The sequence below is a fragment of the Homalodisca vitripennis genome, chromosome 4 (assembly GCF_021130785.1).
Source record: "Homalodisca vitripennis isolate AUS2020 chromosome 4, UT_GWSS_2.1, whole genome shotgun sequence".
Classification (NCBI taxonomy): Eukaryota; Metazoa; Arthropoda; class Insecta; order Hemiptera; family Cicadellidae; genus Homalodisca; species Homalodisca vitripennis.
Genome location: NC_060210.1, coordinates 168,935,001 through 168,957,374, shown reverse-complemented (window position 1 = coordinate 168,957,374; position 22,374 = coordinate 168,935,001). Strand labels below are relative to the sequence as shown.

Here is a 22,374-nt window from a genome sequence, read left to right as displayed (position 1 = left end):
TCGATTAGCAGAATCAATCTGGCTTTTAAATGTTTAATCGAATGCATGTTTTAGTTATAATCTACCTAATTTGTTTAATGCAATTACTGAGTTAATACATTTAGATATTGATTATAAAAGTAAGAAATAGAATATTAAATAATTGCACAAAACACTTTTACACATTTTATAAGCATAATTTAATTCTTGACAGAATAAGGGGCATTATGTATACTAGTAGCTTGCATATTAATAGTGAAATATGTTTTAAGTAAAAATAAAATATAATTATAAAATCACTATACATTTATTAATAACATTCGGTATTTTTATAACACATTTAAACCTCATTTAAAACATGGTAGCTATAAAAACATGTACTGTTATGCACATGTACTTTAAAATTATAAAAGTAATTATAGTTTCAAAACTAAAGCATCTATCTTTTTACACTTCAAAATAATTTGATTCTTTCTCCTCTTTGCAACTAAAAGAGTTCCTTTGCTGGAACATGGAAAGGAAGAGCAATATCTCAAATTGAACGATAATTAACAATATTACTAGTATAAATCTTTGAATATCATGTTCTTTCCAAAATTGAAGTTGGTTTTCTATTTGATACAAAATTACCAAACCCTAACTTGTTGATTTTAAATAAATTATTGTGACTTTTGCAAAAGCAGCTTGTCTTTAAAAATTTTAAGATTAGTACCAATACAGTACGACAATTAAATTGTTAAATATATATCCGGAATCTAAAGCCGTCGCTCTAATTGCACATCAACATCCTAGGCGCACTATTTGCAGCCTGCACTTGACATTTAACATAGTTGCTCTAAAATAGCGACATGCCGATACCCGCTCGACGCCAACAATCCTAACCTAGGACAAAGACAGCTGCGTGTCGAAGGTCCACGGCTCTTATAAATAGAACCTTAAACTTGAAATTCGCTTTCGCCGGGAGGTTTGCCAGGAGCCGGGCTGGAGGCGGAAGCTGGGCGGGAGCGCAAGATGCTCGCGGTATTTCTGAAGCCTCGTGTAGTTGCATATGCCAACACTGGCGCGCTGCCGACCTGTCCCTCCCCGCGCCCCGCGGCATCACTGACCAATCCAACCTTGGACGCGGTCATTGCTGTGTGCCCCACCGCCACCGCGTGCTCGCCCCACTCACTTTCGCTACTGACTGAAGCCAACAGTTAAAAAGCTGTGACGAAAATACCATCCTGCGACCACTAGGACGATTCAGAACACACAAGAAAACAATTTTTTAGTCTAGTGTCAAAGTAGGACACTTCGTAGTTCTGCGTTGATGACATCACGTTAGTGCCATCATACTTGTATATGGAAGATGCGTTTATTTGCATAGGTTAAAAAGATGCACAAATAACTATAGTTCCTAGTCACGTATTCTATTAATTAGTGAGCTTTCTTTCCTTATTTCGAAACATGACGCTTATATTCCAATTGCGAACACAATTCAATATTTAGGGATATATTCCGTGCTTAATATGTATAAGAAGAAGTTAAGATATTAAATTTTTTAAATTTTCATTAATTGAATTCAACTTAAAAAATGTCATAGACTAGTTAACATCAAACATCATTTCCTATTTAGGCTACTAAAATATCTTTTCATTGGTTTAATTGGAAAGTTTGTAATTTGATTTGATTGATAAGGAAAGAATCATACATACTCGTATATAGTGTTAGGACTGTAATACCGAGTAGTAAGATTTAGTTGTAGACTTCAAACAAAAAGTCTACATTATCGCAATTTTATATCACTTTAAAGAAAATTACCTACTCTCCTAAATGTATTGCTACTAATTATTACTAGAAAGTAGCCTATTATTGTGTAAACTGCAAAGTGCAAACAACTACCAAGTTGCGATTACCCTGGTTTGATCACAAGGCTGATTATTTCAACTTGTAACTTGCCATTTTTTCATATAGCTTTTAAAAAGCGAATGTCACATTATATACGTTATTGATTTCAAATTAAATATTTCTAATATGCCTTATGGTTTGAAAAATTGGGTACATGAATGGTAATAATCCATGAAGATTCAAGATTTAATCGGTATTTCCAACATATTTTGAATGGACCACTTAAAATTCCCACCAGGAAATCACAAACTATTTCACCATCGAATATCTAGAAAACTATAAATACGATAGCGGAACTGTTTGTTGTAAGCTAGAATAAAGGTCGAGACCTCTTATCAGACCTTGACTGTGTTAACACGAGATAAGAGAGTGATTGCGAATATCAGCGGGATAACACTTCCTGTCTGCGCAGCACAGCCTCGCCAGGCCACCACTCGTCAATTCTAGAGCGCCACGCCGCACACTTAAGGTACAGAGCTTGACTTTGTCAACACGAGATAAGAGAGAATGATTGCAAATATCAGCAGGACAACACTTCCTGTCTGCGCAGCACAGCCTCGCCAGGCCACCACTCGTCAACTCTAGCGCGCCACTCCGCACACTATAAGGTACAGAGCTTGACTTTGTCAACACGAGATAAGAGAGAGTGATTGCGAATATCAGCGGGACAACACTTCCTGTCTGCGCAGCACAGCCTCGCCAGGCCACCACTCGTCAACTCTAGCGCGCCATGCCGCATACTTAAGAGCATAGATCGAGAAACTTCTATTTCATACCAACATATTCACCGAAACTAATACGACTTTAGTTCAGAATCAATCTACTCAACTGGATCCAAGGAAGTAAAATCACAATCCATTCTGCCGCTTCTTCCCTCTCTACTAAGTAGGCAATACGCACTACCGAAGGAGAAATATACCTATCTCTTCTATCACACAGTTATGCCAGGTAAAGCAAACTTTACGTATAGTGAGTGTGAGTGTGAGTGTGAGTGTGAGATGAGACGCCTAGTTGCACGCGGCGCGGAGGCGCGGGATTGGACGGCGCGGCGGAGTGAAGGTCACAAGCTGGGCTTATTTCCTGGTCATTGGCTCGTCCGTCTGGGACTGCCGCCATCTTGGTTTCTCAAGGTAACGTGGCGCTCGTTTCCGGCCGCGAACCTCGGACATACATACAAACAAGCCGCCACTCTGCCAAACAGTACCGAAATAATCGTATCCTACTGTTGCGGCCCGAGTAGGCGTCACCTGCCCGTGCCTCAACACCTCGACAGTGTACCTACTGAGGAACTTAGCACAGCAGTTGGGTAACTACTGAAAACATTATAAAGCAATATAGACATTAAAATACAAAACGCAAAGGGGGGCCATTTACATACGTGTTATTTACACGACTACTCACTGCATAACATACGTGTTGTGACTCTGAGAGGCCAAACTATTTCACAAGTTTAATCCTACGTTAATCAATTAAATAATAATAATAGCTCGGTTACGGCTACTCGGAGGCTATCAGCACTGTTGTTCTGACGCAGCAGTCGCTGATACTAGGACTGGCGCAGCGCGGCGATTGACGCAGTTGACCAAGGTCGGGCGATCGTTGACTTGCCGTGATCTTGAACTTGCGATAGTTGAGATGCCGGCTGACGGCCTCGCACCGCCATCGCCATGGCTTATATAACCTGGGGGCGCTTGCCATTTCTTTTACTACAGGCTTTTTTCATAATAAAACTCAAACTAGATTTGTGTTAGTTGCAAAGTTACAGAATTTCCTCCCACTGTATAGTCTACCAGTATATTTCCAAATGTAAATAATCCGATATAGAGAATCGCGGCATAAGCAGCATCTCAGTTCTAACAAAAACTATAACAATGCTGTTGTAGACTTTTATGGGTATTGTGATGGAATTGAAGGCTTCGATTAAAAACATTTTTAAGTATATTTTTAAACTAATTCAATTTCCTGTTCAAGAGTATAACAGAAACTTCATCGATTACCGTTGTTTTATGTTCTCAGAAATAAACTTACGAACACTGGCACCTTATGTTATTGTTATACGCAGCGTTCAATATGTAAAATGTGTGAATTCCGATCAAAATGTTTACACGTTAGTCACGATTTGGGCCATACACTTGACATGACCGCCCCACTTGACACGGGCACCCAGCCACCCAGTCTGGCAAGCCGAGAGGAGCGCCACTCAGGGAAGGAAACAATGTCGACCTTGAGGAAGTCAGTGTGTCGTTGCACCGGTCTGCTGCGGCCATTTTGAGCAATTTATGTGTCAGTTACCGGCAATCAGCACTGGACGTCTAGCCGACAGCCACAACCTTACTGCTGCTGCTGCCCAGCCTACAACTACAGTATCCTCGTTTTCTAACTTAACCAAGAGTTTGATTTATTGAAGGCCGAGGGGGAGGATTCAGAGGTGTGATTTTGCTCAACTACCGTTGAGCTGTTTGCGAGCAGGTGTAACAAATAATGTAAGGGAGCGAAGCTAAACTATAGAATAATTGCTTTAGTATTTGATTATTTGTATACAACATTAGATTTATAAAATGAAAAACATCGAACAATATAATAAAATACACATGCTTTACAATAAAATAAGTTTTATAGTGCTACCGATTGGAGTTAATTTCTCTCTTTTTCAATTTTACCTCCACTTTTATTTGTTACGATTAAATATTTAAACGTACTGTACAAGCCAAGTAAGAGACTGATAGTGACGGCTCAATAAAGTAAGGCGATGCAATAATGTTTGCTTTCGCTTTGGCAATATAAAACTGCGAGAGTACGGGTTAAAAATAGGTTGAGCACTGCAGCACGGCGCGGCGCGACCTTGGAGCGGACCTCAACCCGGCTGTTGCGCGCAGCGGCCGACCCCCACTCTCGCTGCTGTTTCCCTGCCCGCCATCCTCCCCCCACACGGCCGCATTGCTCACTCATCAGTCGTCAGAGAGAGAGACGTGCGCGCCACCTTCCACTGCAGCAACAGCGACTATGAAGTGAGAGAGATCTGTACTCACGGGGTGGTCTCGGCTGAGTAGCGGCGGAGGGGTGGTGGGGCCTGGCGACCTGATGGTGGTAGTACGGGGCCAGGAAATGTTGGGGGTAGAGGCTGGACGGAGACTCGGGCGACCTCCAACAGGACGAGACTGAATAAAACAAAAACATTAGTTAACAAACTGACCTGTACTCTGTGAACTCGTACAGAGCACTGATGTGTGATGCACATCGCACAAGTGTGTATGAGGGCTTACCTTGGTTGGTGGGCTGAAGGCGGGCTCTCAGTTCGTCATTGGAGGTGTGACCGCTGCTGCTGGAGTCTACATCTGACACTCCGGAGTCCGCAGGGCTGGGCGGTAGTGACCCTGCACACATTCACATACTCTCAGTCACGTCATCGTTAATACAGTGATATGATTGTATGGCAAACATATACAACCATATATACGAATTCACGGCTAATTGGAACAAAATATTCGTATGATTATAATATACAACAATCTTGATTGTACTGATATAGCTTCTAGTATAATAATATTAATTACAATTGTATATACAAGGTGCCCATCGTGACTCTGGCACCATTGTTATTTTAAATACTAACAAATTTACACTGGGAATTTCACTGTTCACATAATACAAACTTATCACCTAGCATGTGAATTATAAATTTCAAAATTTAATATCAATGTTCCAACAGGACAGTGAAATTAAAAAATTCAGAACAATATTTTATCAGTTAACGTAAAAGCTAACTCGTTTATTATCCACAGCCCACTACAGTGTTTTAGTGCCATGTTTTATCGTAGTGCTCAAACGCCATTGTGTAAATAATTTCAAATGTAATAAAAATGCCCATATCTAATTAAACTTGCATGAGTGCAATTAATAAACCACGAACATGAGTATAAAAATGGAGTACTAAGGAAATAACGGCCACAAGTATCTAGTACCGCAATAAGGCTGTCTATATGACAAGACCAGACTCTTACATCCCCTTACACTAACATCGGGACCGAAACCTGCAGTTCACAGAACGGTCAACTTCATTGTGCCAAGGAGGAGTGTCAAGGCGAACAATTTATTACCGTCTCTTTGCTATATTTAAAAGGAATAAAGGATGGTTTTCTCAAATCGGATTAGGCGGAAGTGGAGGTAAACAAGACAGGTATGAATACAGGACGGTCTGTAAGGACGGCTTAGCGCTGACCGTTGTCCGGCATCGGGGCAAGGGTGAGCGGTGTCCCACACTGTCCTGGGACCGCTCATAATTGTCTAAGGTGAACAATTCCTGTACGCCGTATCTCAATCTCAGAAAGTAAAACGAAACACCAAAATATTATATTATACAATTATTACTATTGTGTATTTGGATCAGATTTCATGTCTGGGTTTGAACAATAATATTTTCCCAGCTACAATCACTACAATTCACTACAATCGTGGAAAACCTGTGTATCAACTACTTCTCCCGGTTATCAAGCCTCAAGAGCTAGCCAACAGCTAAAGAATAAGAATTATTCAAATCATTCTATCGGAAATGTTGTATTTTTATTATCTACAAACATACAGGTATCAAAAATTGATCTCTAAATCGTGTCCAGATTTCTATGGGTTTGTACTGTGAGCATATTATTTAAGAGGCAATGTGCTTTCACTGTTACTTGTTTAGTTACACATTTGTACTTTTTCAGCACGTTCCCTGCATGAAATGAGGTTTGATGCTTTTATTCCAGTTCGTAAAATTAATGAAAATGTAAAGTTTTATAGTTTTTAGTCATATAGGCTACAGTCGTATATGAACAATTGTCTAAACATGTTATATCTCATCCACAATGAACTGTATCTCTGGCCTGAGTTTTATTGAGTTTCATATCAAGATTACCAAACTGTTTAGGTATGCGTTGTCAGAAAACCAAAATCCTTCATTTTTTTAAAAAAGATATGCGAGAAATGAACTGACTTTAAAAATTAAAAAATATTAACTCGTATGATTACTATTTTTATAAATACTGTTGGCATTAATTAAATTGACGCGTATGCCTACACTTTGGTGAATAGAAAATGTCGGTAAATTAAATATGAACAATCTAACGCGAATTTACTTCAGCTATACTCTTTGTCAGACCCTCATCCCATCTCAGTCCAGCAACGTCTGTCCTGGGTAAAAGTGTTCAATAGTAAATCCGTCTTTTTGGAAGTTCCGATTTTCCAATAGTATTCTTCCACTGTTACGTTAAAATGGACGTAAAAGAACACTGCATTTCTTGTTTGGCGGTACACTATTAATTGAAAAAGTAACCAAAACAATGGAACAAATTAAACACAATTAAAATTCAATAAAATTTAGTAGGTATACCAATATTTATTTTACTTAATTTTTTATGTCTTTCCCAAGGATCTAATGCCAAAAGAATTGTACATAAATTGATGTAAATAGGTGTAAGTTTAAACGTATTCACCAGACCAATGATTTTATTTCCACAAATATCGTTAACTCTCTGAGCCGATATGAACAGTTAATGTGAGAACGCTGCGGATGTATAAAAGTCCCTAGGATGAGCAATGTCCGAAGTCCAGATAATGGTATTATTTATATGAGATGACAGGCGCGAGCGGCGCGGCAGTGTCGGGGCTACGACAACAGGTTCTGAGTGATGGCCGTCAACCGTCGCTGACCAGTGCCCAGTGCACCCTTCCCTATCTCACTAATGACCAAAACAACCCTTTGGGAAATTTTTCAACACCTTGGGGCTGGCCGGCATATTTCACAGGCTCGCATATTTAGTTAGGCTGACGCATCGACAGCTTTATCACCCGCGGTCGCGGGAACTCGTTCTGCAGTAACGGCCGGACCCTGCCTGTAACACATCACGAGGTGGGACAACGGCCGCGAGAGGTTTATGAGGGAGGGAGATTACCGGTACCGCAGATTTAACAGAACAAAACACCCTGAGATCGTACTCGGCATGTCCAGACTACTTACGACCAGACGAACTGCTTGACCGTTGAGTTAACACATTTATACATCAAAATGAGACATGTTTTCCTTGGGTTAAGCCTCGTTAAATCTGAGTGTTGTATTTTTTGTTGATTTGCCTGATTTTGTGGCATATATATAATACAAAATAAGAGTCCTCCCTCCCTGTTCCCGTTAAATTTAGGTCAAGAAACTGATTAGAAACGATCTTGGTGCAAAGTTCATTTTTATTTATTTCATATAAACAATTTTGTGTGATTGTTTACATGCGGTTTTTTGTGAAGAGTCTAGTTTTGTGATACTTTTATGGCTATATGAACAATATATGTATATGGGAGTACTGAGCAATACACACGAGAGACAGAACTTGAGTTCGGCAGACACAGCAGACAACGCTACCTTTAGTTACAACATATCACGTATACAGTAATAATGTAGTTTATTTACTATTTTCAAACTGCGAAATGAAAGGATTAGGTAATTATTTTGTTGACTACAAAATATTTTAGAGTCATCAAGAATATGAAAAATGATGACAAATGCTGAATTGTGATTCGTAATTATCCCAAATTGCGCTGCAACAGATTTATCCGTTTAAAGGAAACATCGTTTAAAGCTGATAGTTTGAAACGTATTTGACCTTGGCTAATACCTGACCTTAGCTCTTCCTCGGATTCATCACTCGCGAGTAAAGTACAATATTGTTAAGTTCAAAATAGGTTTATTTAGAATTATCTATAATATTTAGAATTAATTAGAAAGTCTATGGTGACTAGCTCATTTACGCTTATGATGTTTTCTCCAAATGATGTTTCAATATGTCTTTTTACGAAATACAACTTGACGTACAAATTCTTCCATTCGATCATACTAGTATGTTTATTGTTTCCAACATACTTCAGGCTCATCTGACAATTTTAAACAGACGACGCGTGGTGCGGCATACGGCTATGTAACTAACTGACTGATATGATCCTCAGAACAAATATTGGCCGCTCAGTCTGCTCGAAAATTGTTTTCGTTACTACTGCGTAATTACGTATTGCCATAATTTTATTAACACTGTAGAAACATTTGTGTTTATGTTACACAAGTTCAGTTCTCCTTATTAATTAAAGGAAGTGAAATGCCTGTAAACTAAATTCAACAGAATAATATTTTGTTTTTGTTTATTTTTGCCAGTGTAGTTTTAATGCATTTAAAATTAGCGCTGAGTGGCAGGCGCCGGAAACTAGATCTCCTGTTTCCGAGGAGTTAGAAAAGATAGCAGGACGACTTTCAATATGGATTTCCATTTTTTCTCTCTTCACACTATGATGGCTAGTATTCACTGACGAACTGTATGTATACATGAGGGCAGGATGGCCGTTAGATATGACAGAGATCAATGTCGGGGGGAAGGAGTGGACACAGGAAGAGACCGTTGGACAGAACAGGTTGGGCAGGATCTCTGGTCGCAGCATCCCTGCCCTCCCCTGCCACGTGTCCCGTTCCCCGAGGTCCGCCGTTCCGCTCCGCGTCGACCCTGCAGACGGAACATCATTATTTTATTACTATCGGTTTTAATAAATCCCGTTCAGTTCTTGCATCTCGAGACATTCCTCTGTCATTTGCTGCACCATATTCCTGACACACGCACCGGTTTCAATTAATAATGAATATGTAAGTATAAACAATACAAATAAAGTAAATGAAAGAATGTTCAGAAAGAGTTCAGTCAAGTCTATTTATTTAGGTAAGCTCCGATGTGTTCATAACCTCAAACACTGAGTGCAGTCGAAGTTCGTAACTATTAATCATCGGCCAGAAACTTTAATGGACAGGGAGAGAATATTAACCGGCTCAGAGGGGCTGAGTGACCAGTGGGCAGTGGCGGTGGCCGGAGAGGGGTAAGACAAGACAGGCCGGCCAGTAGACAAAGCCGGGTCGGACCACTGGCCATCCCTGACCTAGGAGCGTGGGACCACACAACCCTTCCGACATTTCCTAATTCCGTTAAACTATTATCTCTATCCCGGTCGGACTGGACACTGGCCACTTCTAATTGACGACCTGTTCCCGCACCGCACTGACCGTTGGTCAACTTTGACCAGAGACCCGTTCGGCACCGGGACACGATTACCTGGTTCTACACCGGGACCTCTCCGCTGACCAGATCAAGCTGATCTTCTGCCGAATCGTTCAGAAGAGTTAACTGTCAGAAGATTGTTTTGGAAGGGCAAAGGAAATTGTCCTATTTCGTCTTAAACTGCATTTTGGAACTATTATTGAAAAATTAAATTCAGAACTTTTTTGCAACTACTGATTGCGATTTACAATTAGAACATCTGTTAAAATTGAATAAACCATGAGGCAATCGGTTCGGGTCGAAACAACAACAGGATCTGAGGGCAGGAGCAGTTTTGGGTGTTTTGAAGGAAAGCTGCAGGCAGGGTGAGTGCCGCAACAATAGACAAGGGTTGCGCCGGGCCTGTCCGCAGCAGCCGCGCGTGCAGAAAGGGGTGACACAATGTGCGGTAACACGCGGCCGCGGCAAGGGTTTACGTATTTGTGGAAAACAAGTCCAGCTGCAGCGTTATTGACGCAACTGTATCCGTAGACACCGACACTTGCTGCGGACAGCTGCTCTCGGGACCGGGGTAGGGCTTGCTGGGTCTGACACATATGAAATTATTTCCCTTTAGATTGTTCATATTTAATTAACCGGTATTTCTTATTTGCCAAAGTATGGCTGCGCGTCAATTTAATAGCAAATGGTTATTTTGTACTAAACGACAACATAATTGCTATCTGAGTAGCAATTATATTGTGCGTTAATTATGGTTGCAAATAAAAAAAAGAGAAACAATCAGAAACACGATCAGGTCATACATGGATAAACAATTGAAGTAGACTGTACAGTGCATCCGATAGTCACTACACACTCATAATATTGTTGGCACAAATAAACAAATAAAATATTAGAACACTTTAAAAAACAAATTTCTGGAATCAACAGAGTATATATAGGTGTGACGACATGCTGTAGTCAAATCAAGTCTGTCATTACGTGTATCGTCAGTGGATGGGCTGAGACACTTAAATAATTACAAATTGAAAGATAGAACTCGATTTGTTCAGAGTTCTGGCAGACTATCAATTAACACGACAGGAGCACCTAAAGTACAATATATGTCACGTGCCGCAACACACTACCCCGCACGGGACATTTTTGTCCTTCAGTTTTTGTCGTATCGGGTTAATGGGTGGAAAATGTAAAAAAAGAAGCATTGTAACCGATCACCCTGAGTACTTTTCGGATCAGATCAAAATTGCGTTTTTGCCCATAAAAAGTCAATAAGACCAGCTGGAGGGATGATCAGGCGCAGCTGTCAGGCACCTGGCAACTTTACCTAAACAACCCCATTTTCCGCACTTTCGCCCCCAAAATGTGCAAGGGTTGCGTAAAGGGGTCGGAGTGGGGCCGGGACCCTCCCGGAGCGGAACAAAGGCGCGGTTACTCGCCGGACCTCGCGTCACGTCGCCTTGGAGATAAACAAGCCCAAATATAGCATTTTGTTATTCAAATTTGAATGGCACTCGTGCAAAACAAATGGTTTCCAGCACAAGGATGGATATATTGTCAGTCCCCAGAATGGTGCTGCGGCCATTTACTCACACACTATAGATATTCATTTGGAATATACAAGAGATCCCAACACAAACGTTGAGACGTATTGAGAGGTTCACAATAACAAACTACGTAATCGGTCTTCGTAACTGAAATGTATTTATAAGATGCTGAGGACAATGCTAATAACTGCTAATAACAGTTATTAGCAATAATGCTAATAACAATTATTGGTAAAGCAACAAAATATAAGTATTCCAAACACGTGTATATATTAAACAACTGAGAGTACTCACCGGTGTTGGAGTGGTTATAGTTGAGGAGGGCAGCAGCGGCATGATGCTGGGAGAGGATGCCGTGTAACAACGCCTTGTGATCGGTTTCCCGTTCCCGCTTGATATAGAGAGGACCACCGGTAGTAGGTGGCGCAGTGTCCACTGTAACACAACACAGCACATTGTACAATGCGTATACTCCATGTGTATATTCCGTACTTATGTACATTACTACGCGTATTTGTAAATTACGACATTTAGTTGGTAGAATAAACAGCTGGGGTGGGAGAGCGGGGACAGATAGTAGACCGAATTACTTTTGTAACTTACTTTTGTAACCGACTAACTTTTGTTATTATCCAACTACACGAATAGACATCAAAAGCAATCTTGGATTCTCTGTAGCACCTTGAAAACATAACTGCATCAACTGTCAAATCGAATAAATGCGTTCCAGTTCAAAAATATTGAAAATATAATTAAAATAAAATACACAAATTGAGCGCAAAACACCAATATTGATTACGTAGTATTGCGGTGCCTACGCAATGTGTGCTCACATCTGCGTGACATTCAGAGATTATTGATTGGTTATCTTGGTATTACGGTGATAGCTGTAGCAGCACATTGTAATAACGTATACATCTTTTGTCACTAACAATAAATGTTTGGAAATTTTGTAATTACGTAACAAAAGGTGCCTATTCAACCTCTGTATTTATAATAAAACACTTTGTATTTTACAGTAATATTAGTAAAATGCGTCAAAACGGCGAAGTATATGAAACGCGACTCGATACATTTACAAGTGATAACTGATCTCATTGTCATCTGTTTCCGTCATCAGTTGTGAAATCCAGTCCCGACTCCTGATGGAGGAAGGCGCTAATATTTTCTGTAGCACTGTTCCACTTTAAACGTAGGCTATACCGGTACGTTCAATTATGATTCAAATTAAAGTTCGACACGGGTTGTTAACGAGTGACATTGCCGCGACTTTACTACTGATCTATCATCTGAAGTGAGTTGTGTCACACGGCACCACAACAATGGGCACTATTTGTAGCTATCTCCTGGTCCACTCCGCGGTGTGTTGTCGTTGCTGACGGCGGACTGGGCTTGGCCACGCTCCCGTCATTTCGACATCTTCAGATAGGAAATAAACGTGACCCACTTCCTACATTTGCCAACCCGCTGTTGAAAACGCTACGTGCCAATAATTCGTTTCCAAACCCGCGTCACTCAACTTTGCCCGACTTCTCGGCTGGTTGAAGCCCTGAGTAGTTTTACCTGTACTCGTACGTCTATTACATACAACGCCGTTTCATGTAGAGTACAGAGTATTGACGATCGTAAGACGATTGACAATAAATAACCAACCAACACTACTGACTTCATAATGATTATCCATCAAATTGGCGTTTGATTAAAATATAAATTTTGAACTAATAAAATATTAAAAGGACAATAAATTTAGAATTACGTATGTTTAACATAAGATCTCAATATTGCATTACCTTCATCAAGATGACGAGACAATGCAAAAATTATATTTAAATTCCTTACGTAATCATTATAAAAATATACAATAAAATTGGAATACAATAAGTCAAGTGTACCACCACTATCAGTGCGCCTGTTATACTTGGGGCACGCACGAGTCTGCCGAACATAGTGAGCGGCGACACCCGTTATTATCGATTGTAGTGACAGATAACAGCAAGGTAAGTCACGAGACCTTGACGACAAAACGACCTTGACGTTGACGTTGCTATTGGGACTGTCATACTTGGGGCACGCACGAGTCTGCCGAACATGGTGAGCGGCGGCACCCGTTATTATCGATTGTAGTAACAGATAACAGCAAGGTAAGTCACGAGACCTTGACGACAAAACGATCTTGACGTTGACGTTGCTATTGGGACTGTCATACTTGGGGCACGCACGAGTCTGCCGAACATGGTGAGCGGCGACACCCGTTATTATCGATTGTAGTGACAGATAACAGCAAGGTAAGTCACGAGACCTTGACGACAAAACGACCTTGACGTTGACGTTGATATTGGGACTGTCATACTTGGGGCACGCACGAGTCTGCAGAACATGGTGAGCGGCGACACCCGTTATTATCGATTGTAGTGACAGATAACAGCAAGGTAAGTCACGAGACCTTGACGACAAAACGACCTTGACGTTGACGTTGCTATTGGGACTGTCATACTTGGGGCACGCACGAGTCTGCCGAACATGGTGAGCGGCGACACCCGTTATTATCGATTGTAGTGACAGATAACAGCAAGGTAAGTCACGAGACCTTGACGACAAAACGACCTTGACGTTGACGTTGCTATTGGGACTGTCATACTTGGGGCACGCACGAGTCTGCCGAACATGGTGAGCGGCGACACCCGTTATTATCGATTGTAGTGACAGATAACAGCAAGGTAAGTCACGAGACCTTGACGACAAAACGACCTTGACGTTGACGTTGCTATTGGGACTGTCATACTTGGGGCACGCACGAGTCTGCCGAACATGGTGAGCGGCGACACCCGTTATTATCGATTGTAGTGACACCGGCAAGGCATGTCTCGTGAGCTTAACGACAGTCAAACCATGGTCACGCCCAGCGAAACGGCCGGAAAACGAGCGACAGCCAGCGTCTGTTGCTATCAATGGTAGTGACAACCATCGACAGTCTTCGTCACCTTAGCAGCACGACCTTGACGTTATCAGCGATATTGTCACACGTGGCGGGTGATAACTGCTATCCATACAGCACGGTACGGTATATGTGACCTTCATTAAGACTTGCACATGCGCATATTGTCACCGTTGTTCGACGCAACACTGATAATAATTAATTTATGGCTGTTTTACACATATTGTTTTGAATGATTTCACCCAGTCAATGTAAAAAGTTTCATACTAATCGAAGAATTATTTTGATAACACGGAAAGTAGGAGATACGAACAAACACTGTATCGAGACCGAGAGTCAGAGAAATCTGGACAATGGAGTAATCTTTAGTTGTAGAATATTTCAGATAAACCAGAATTAACTAAATATAATGTAATCAAATAGTTATTATAAATGTCAAGCACCTACGATACTGTTACAATCTCTTGCAATTGATGATCGATGCTGTTCCACCATGTAAGATACAATCCTTTAAATGAAATGTTGATAACTGAAAGTGCGAATGCAGTCATTCAAGGAAGAGGAAGAGAGACAGCTCCAGCCAGGAGTCAGTACCATGTAAATCGGCCAAAATGTTGCAAAAGTTTTAAAAATCTGTCTAATTTACAATGAACACTTCACGAACACTACAACACAAGATAAGGCATACATATTCATGATATGTAAGTTATATTTTATAATATCACTCCAGATGAAGAGGGTAGATTACATATTAGTCATAAATTGTAACAGAATTACGAAATCACTCTAAACTCATTCTAAAACAGTCAAACCTACATTTTACACGTTCATTTGCCAAAAAGCGATTACATTGAATTCATATTCGCTTTTGTTTTACAAATGCCAGCGATTCGGCGTGAACTTAAAAACGAAAACTCATTGATTACAGAGAGTCGCATAAGAAGAGCTTTGAACTGAATTTGGTTATGGCATTGATTAAATCTTGGCACTATATTTAACTTGTCGCGGAAGATGGAGATTTCAATGTATTCTAATGTATAACACCATAAGCAAATTTTCAACGCAGATTTTCGTATTTATTAAATTATTTTTATGAACCATCCATCACCAGGTTAAATACGCTTTAATACAAAAACAATATGTTTTAGGTATAAATAATTGTCTTTGCTTTCCTTCCAAGCATATGTATATACACAAAAAATAAATGTTTAACACTAATCATCATAATTACAAAAATATATATATAAATAGTCCACTGTTCAGCAGGACACGCGTACTTCAAGTTAATAACGAACAACATAATTAATTAAATTCATAGTAAAATTGATGCGATCGTTAAACAACCTAAATGTGACGAACAACCTAACAGTATGACACTGATGGTACTCTGTTACACCTGGATGTTGGTTTTGCCACTATTACAGTAGTAAGCATAAGTAACTTATTCTATAATGAATAAAGTGAAACAGTACTTTGTTGGTCAAACAAACACGTACGGCTGCACATGTACTAAATCTTTCAAAATTGTCGTAATCTAAACCTAAATACTCCAACACAAAGTTTCTTCTGTCCACAAAGAATTAAAACGCCAACTACATTGTTCGCTCCCATAGTTTGACGAGTTTAATATAATCTATATTAATATTAATGTGTACACGCACAAAGCAGGCACGGCGCGGCCAAGTGAAGAGACGGTTGGTGAAGTAAGGCGTTCCGGAGAGTGGTTTGGTTGCCGGAAGTGAGTAGCGGCCGGAAATGGTCACCCATTGTTGTCGGCGAGGCCTCCACATCTTGTGATCAAAGCGCACCACCTGCACGGTTCACGCCCACACTCGGGTACCACCACCGACACTGAATCTGTCATATCGCAGTGACAGCTCGAGACGTTCAATTAATTTATCAAATGGAAACAGCTGATGAGGGATACCTGCTTATCGGAATAGGCTGAGACCATGGTACATTTACACCACTTGAGTACTTCTTCGACCTGTCCGAGGCAGATTAAAATCTATATTTTGCAGTAAAAAACGGGGCAAAACCATTCCTATACTGAATCATTAATCGTGATGCCGTCTATTAGATCCTGGACGGACAGAAAAAGAACATTTCTTGAAAGCACAACTGTGGTTGTCGAGCTCGTCCTGACCGGCGCGGCGGAAGATGAAGTAACAGAATGTGGGCCAGTTATATAAAGCGAGGAAGCAAGGGAAAGTGGGCTGCGGCACGGCTCAGCTCGGCGGCAGTGTTGCCACACCGCTCTCTCCTTGACCCATTGGCGCGGCGTCGACCTCGATACTATACCGTCACCTGCTTCACACTTCACTCCTCGTCAGTTCATCGTTGCTACTTCAAATTTGGGTACACAGGCGAGAAATATAGTAAAGCATCCTCTCTACACTAACGACAGGGGATCGCGCTTACTGGATCCATCTATTACTAGATTCTCCAGATAGAAATCTTAAAACTATTCCAGCAAACGTGAATTCAAGAACCTGACAGACTATGGGTGAGAATAAAAATGTACTCAAATAAAGGTACAACTATATATCCTTCAAGTAAGTGTCTGAACGGCCAGGAAATGCAGTTGGCTCTAACGGGGAGAGTGAGGAGAGAGTAAAGTGTGTCGGACGAGAGAGTGGTGGCCCGGTTCTCACCGTCGTTTTCTACCTGTCCTGTAGTAGATAGTGATTGCCTCCACTTCCGTTACCTACAAACCGGATACCGGCTGAGCTCGGGCCCGCCAGGGGAAAGCGGGGAGAGTGTGCACGGCCTTGTGCATCTCACTCACACTAGACCGGCGACTTGCTCGTCACTTCGTAGGAGCTTTTCCTCGAATGTGGCACAGCGGAACACAGATCTGACTTCAGTGCGGATTGACAGCCAAAACAAATAGTCTGTAAAGGACGGTTCTACTTGTCACCCTGCCCCAGAACTCGGGACGTTCAAGGACGACTTTTACACGATTGAGTGGCGTTTGTTTACGCGAGGAGCGCGGCGAATCAATGAAAGCGAAACCGAGACCGAGTTCGAGGGAAACGTTGAATAGCACTGTTCTGGGAGACAAGAGAAGGTGATCATAAGACAATGGGGTGTAAATCTCGGCGGTCGGGCCAGGGCAGGGGCTGTAGCGGCGAGAAAGTGAGGGTTGGGGGAAAGTAGGTCAGTGGGCTACCCTTCCCACGCACCCCTCCGAGCCTCGCCGGCTTACAGGTATATCGTCGGGAATAAAACATCGCCGCTCAGGTACAACGACGGGTATCGAATCAATTCTTCAGCACGTGCATTATAATAGCTGCCTTTTACACTTTAACATTTTTTTCTGATACTCACAAATGTATGAATAAAAACGGAAATGTTCAGAATCTAGAGTTCAGAAGAAACAATCTGTCAAACTGAGGTGACGTAACAAGATCTATTTTTAGCGCGCTGTTTGTCTATCTGCGTCTGCTGTCAGTTGTTAACCTCATTCCACGGCCAGTATAGTCTCCAGGGAGCATTTACATAACAGACACGAGTGGACATGTTCTGTGTATTAACAGTAAGAGATAAGAGATCGCCTCACCTAAGTACCGACGCTGAGTTGCACGCCCCCCCTCCCACACCCCTCACTTCACACTGTACTTGGCCTAGATAGTGTAGGCCCTGCCGTCTGTGCGCGTGAGCGGGGGCTCCTCTCCTGCAGTCAGGACGGTTTTTATCGTCAAACAAAAACAGTGCGGTATGCATATTAATGCTGATGTAGTTCCATCGCCCATTAGCCCCGCCGACGGGGTAGACGGCCCGTTACGGGTACAAAAAACAAATATGTCTCCCTCGCACATCCTGACCTAAGACATAACGCGTTCAGGATACCTGTCTATAAACGAGAAATAATTTCCAAGCAACTCACTTGAGTTACATTTGATTATACATAATCGATAGCATACACTTACTATTCTCGAATATTCTACAAAACGAACTTCTATTTCTCCTTAATCTGATGGTCTAACTCAACAATTGTAAGACGCAATAATAAACTTGAACGAGATAACAAATGAAACTCACATTCACATGCGCATATTTGTTGTATAACTAAGCGATGCATAAGTCCATGTAGAATACATTTTAACCGAACTTCCGGAAAATTAAGACCACCGAAAAAAATTCATTCTCGACATGAGCGACTGACGCTGATGTGATACTGTCCGCGTGCGCTGAGAAGAGCGAAGTGGCGGGAAATAAAGCCGTGTAAAAATGACACTACCAAACTGAGAGATAGTCTGCGCGTAGTGCTATTTCAGCACTGTTATCAGCACATTTATACAATCTCCCAATTCTGATAGTCTCCATACTCGAGCCTCTCTGTTCTATCATCACACCGACTCTTGCATGTGTGCTGCTGGCTAGATTATAACACGATAGAATTAACGTCAAAAAGTTACATTCTTTACAATAACAAGTAAACCCTTTATGTTCTTATTTGACAATTAACATCTTTATGAAAGAAAAATTTGTAATACAGGTCAAATCGATTGTTTTACGTAAGTCAAGTATTGTCGTACGACGGCGATGGTGGTTAACTTTTAAATATGGATTTGATAAACTTTAAATAAGTAAAGAAATTCTAGTATAGCTACGCCTACGAGAAAGTAACTGATCTCGGGGCTTTGAAAGGCTACAAGAAGGAAAGTATGTAGCCTACCTACACTTAGAGATAACAACAGAGTTGTCGATGTGTACACAGAGTGGTGTATGGTGGTGTGAAGTGAGGAGGAAGTGACGTGCCGGCGCCACGCGCAGGCAGACACACACGTGGCGGTTATCATAGTGATAAGCGGCCTGGTATGATGATGAGGGGTGGAGGGGGGGGGTTGACGTCACGGCCTAGCACAACTCCCCGTGCCTCGCGCCGTGCCGTCACCACGCTGCTTGTCAACTGAACATGCTACTCAAGATAACCGCAACAGTTTGTAATTTTGTTGTCAGCCAACTGCTGTAGACTACTTAGTTGACGTAGAGGCGGATTTGGCTGTAGAATATTAAAGCAAGTGCAACCCTCACACAGAATCCTTTGCTCGCCACAATTCACAATTCCCATTAAAAGTCCAATTATTGAAACTCCAGCTCAGTGTAAGAGCTTGTGAATTGTTGCCACATGTGGTCGTGGAAGATTTAACAAAGCGCAACCAATTTAACCACACCGTTAAGCTTATTAAGCAGAAAATACTACACTAATTCAAGCTTAGATTTAAAGGGCTGAATCCTGATTACTAAATTGGTTTTAGGAGTGCTATATCGTACACACAATCCTATTGTTTATAGATAAATAAATTATGTTTGACATTGCAAAGTGACAGCCCGTCCTCAAATTTTATAATATGGAATACAATATACAGTATGTTGTTATATGTAATTACTGATCGAGTTTCTTGTGAGTAGCAACTGAGAGGAATGCCAGACGACAGCTTCTTGAAAGAGAGTTTGAGTAAAAACAGGGCCATGCCGGCCGGTTGTAATTAATGAAGACGAGTTTAGTTTATTGGCGGAGTGAAGAAAAGTGGAACAGGAAAGTGTCTGTAGAAATCTGGATGAATGGGAGCTTACTCTCACTGTTATTGACCCGCGTCACCGCTACCGCCGCTCCTGCCGCTACTGCCGCTCGTACTGGCCGGCTTGTCCAGGATCATCACACCTCTCACGCCAGTGACCACACAGCACCGCCTCGGTCTGGAACCGATTGTGGGGATTGCCTCAGGCGTTGGGAAAATGACGCAAAGGGAGATACACCAACTTGTGAAACGGTTTGCGACACGGCGGTTGTTGCAGAACTGAACCGGGCCTTGGACCGTGACCGCGCTAGCAAAGGCTTGGACCGGAGGATTTGTGTTCAGGCCTTCCCTTTCTACAAGCACCTTGATTGTTTACAGCAGGTTGACACTAACTCGATATCAATAGTGAACGGTTACAGCCACATAAATCACATCTGCGTAGAGGAAACAAGGCTGCAGAACAGACTTAAGCAGGCACGAACATTGACGGTCGAAGATGTAAATACAACCAAACCGAATATATGCGGTTCAATGTTGGTACCTTATTATCCGTGTGTTTCGTTTAATAATAAATTATCTATTGCAAACGGTAATCCTTTATATGGGTCATACTACCCCAGTACAGTAACCGTCAATATACAGGGAACCTATATTAAATAAGGTTCAAAATGACTTGACAGTTACAGTTGTCTTTTAAACATGTATGTTCTTTAATCTTTTGGTTAATATAAGCTTAAGGGCTATAGTTGGGGGTTGAAAGAAGGGCAGTAATGTTGATTGATATATAGTCGGGAGAAGAAACATGAGCAGTAATCACTGAGCGATCAAACGGAAGCATTGTAGAATGTAGACAGATATACTCCATATTGGCAGCGATATTGGTCCTGGCGCACTACTTAGCTTCATCTATAATTCAGCATACGGTACCACTACATTTTTCACTACCAAGATTCACACGTTAATGTTATGTTTGATAAGCGAGGGTTACTGATACGAGTACATCGATAGTAAAATATACTACTGCACTAGCTTTCGGTGTATTTATGTGTTTAGTAATGGGCTGATTTGTGACGAGTTCAAATAAAAAACACGAGAGAGATTAATAGTAAAACTACTTATACAAATATAAACCATCGGTGTCAGTGCAAGCATACTCACTGTAGATTTACAGAAAGATTCGATAAGTACGAATTAATTAAGTTCTTCAATCAGTGAGTTTATATTGAAACCCAAGTTATTCAGTATTGGTTGTTAGTTAGGCTGTAAAATAATCTTTCTAACAAAACTTTCTATGATTGTAGAAAGCACACACTAAAAAATAACTAGTTTTAATAAAACCCCATTATTGTGAAATAATGTGCGTGGAGTAACGAAATGAACAGGAAGAAAGGCGGTCCATGAACGCGTTATAATCAATAATCAACCATCAGTGTGTGGTATCGCAGCTAGCACGACCACGAGCTCGAGACAGCAGCGGCCACACTTCCGCCCGGTCTGTCTCGACCCGCTTTCAGTTTGTTGACCAGAGAAACCTCTCGTCTTCACATCCGAAAGTTATCCCCGGACATAACAGCTTCCTTCCCGCGCCGCGAACTTTCGATGTCAACGCACCGTCACTGGGGTCTGGGCGGGGGCGCAGTCGTGCCTCGTAGTGGTGATGTCTTATCGTCAGGCAGGTAATTTGGTGACAGGACGGCAGAGATTAAGACTGATGACAGATGATAATATGAGTTTATATAGTTTAGATATATGATGAGTTTCAATTATAATATGAGCCCGTCAAATATTGCCTTATATAAATCAATGGATGCTGTAGGAGTGCCTGGTAGTGGTGATGTCTTATCGTCAAACAGGTAATTTGATGACAGGACGGTGATCAAGAGACTGAGACTTATGAAAGATGACATGATGATATGAGTTGCCGTCAAATATTTCCATATACAGTGTGATATGTAACTCTGTGGTTGCTGAACTAGTGCCTAGTGGTGGAGAGGTCTTATCGTCAAACAGGTAATTTGATGACAGACGATGATATGAGTTGCCGTCAAATATTTCCATATACAGTGTGATATGTAACTCTGTGGTTGCTGAACTAGTGCCTAGTGGTGGAGAGGTCTTATCGTCAAACAGGTAATTTGATGACAGACGATGATATGAGTTGCCGTCAAATATTTCCATATACATTGTGATATGTAACTCTGTGGTTGCTGAACTAGTGCCTAGTGGTGGAGAGGTCTTATCATCAAACAGGTAATTTGATGACAGGACGACGCTCAGGAGATTGAGATTGATGACAGACGATGATATGAGTTGCCGTCAAATAGTGCCGTATACAGTGTGAGATGTAAATCAATGGTTGCTGTAGCAGTGGCTGGTAGGTAAGCAGCAGGTGGGGGTGGGGGAGGGTAGGTTGCTTGGTTACGGGCACGCGGCGCGCTGGAACG

General features: G+C 41.5%; 1 protein-coding gene across 2 annotated transcripts in view; it reads right to left on the bottom strand.

Moving 5' to 3' along the window:
* Positions 1–22,374, bottom strand: part of LOC124360578 (ecdysone-induced protein 74EF) — a 37,790-nt gene that overhangs the window by 4,341 nt on the left and 11,075 nt on the right. For both annotated transcript variants that reach the window (XM_046814309.1, XM_046814308.1), the window contains exons 2-4: positions 11,762–11,902; positions 5,130–5,240; positions 4,896–5,024 (exon numbers count right to left, since the gene is read on the bottom strand). In XM_046814309.1, coding sequence (XP_046670265.1) covers positions 4,896–5,024; positions 5,130–5,240; positions 11,762–11,902 — 381 coding nt within the window. The remainder of the gene's footprint in view (positions 1–4,895; positions 5,025–5,129; positions 5,241–11,761; positions 11,903–22,374) is intronic.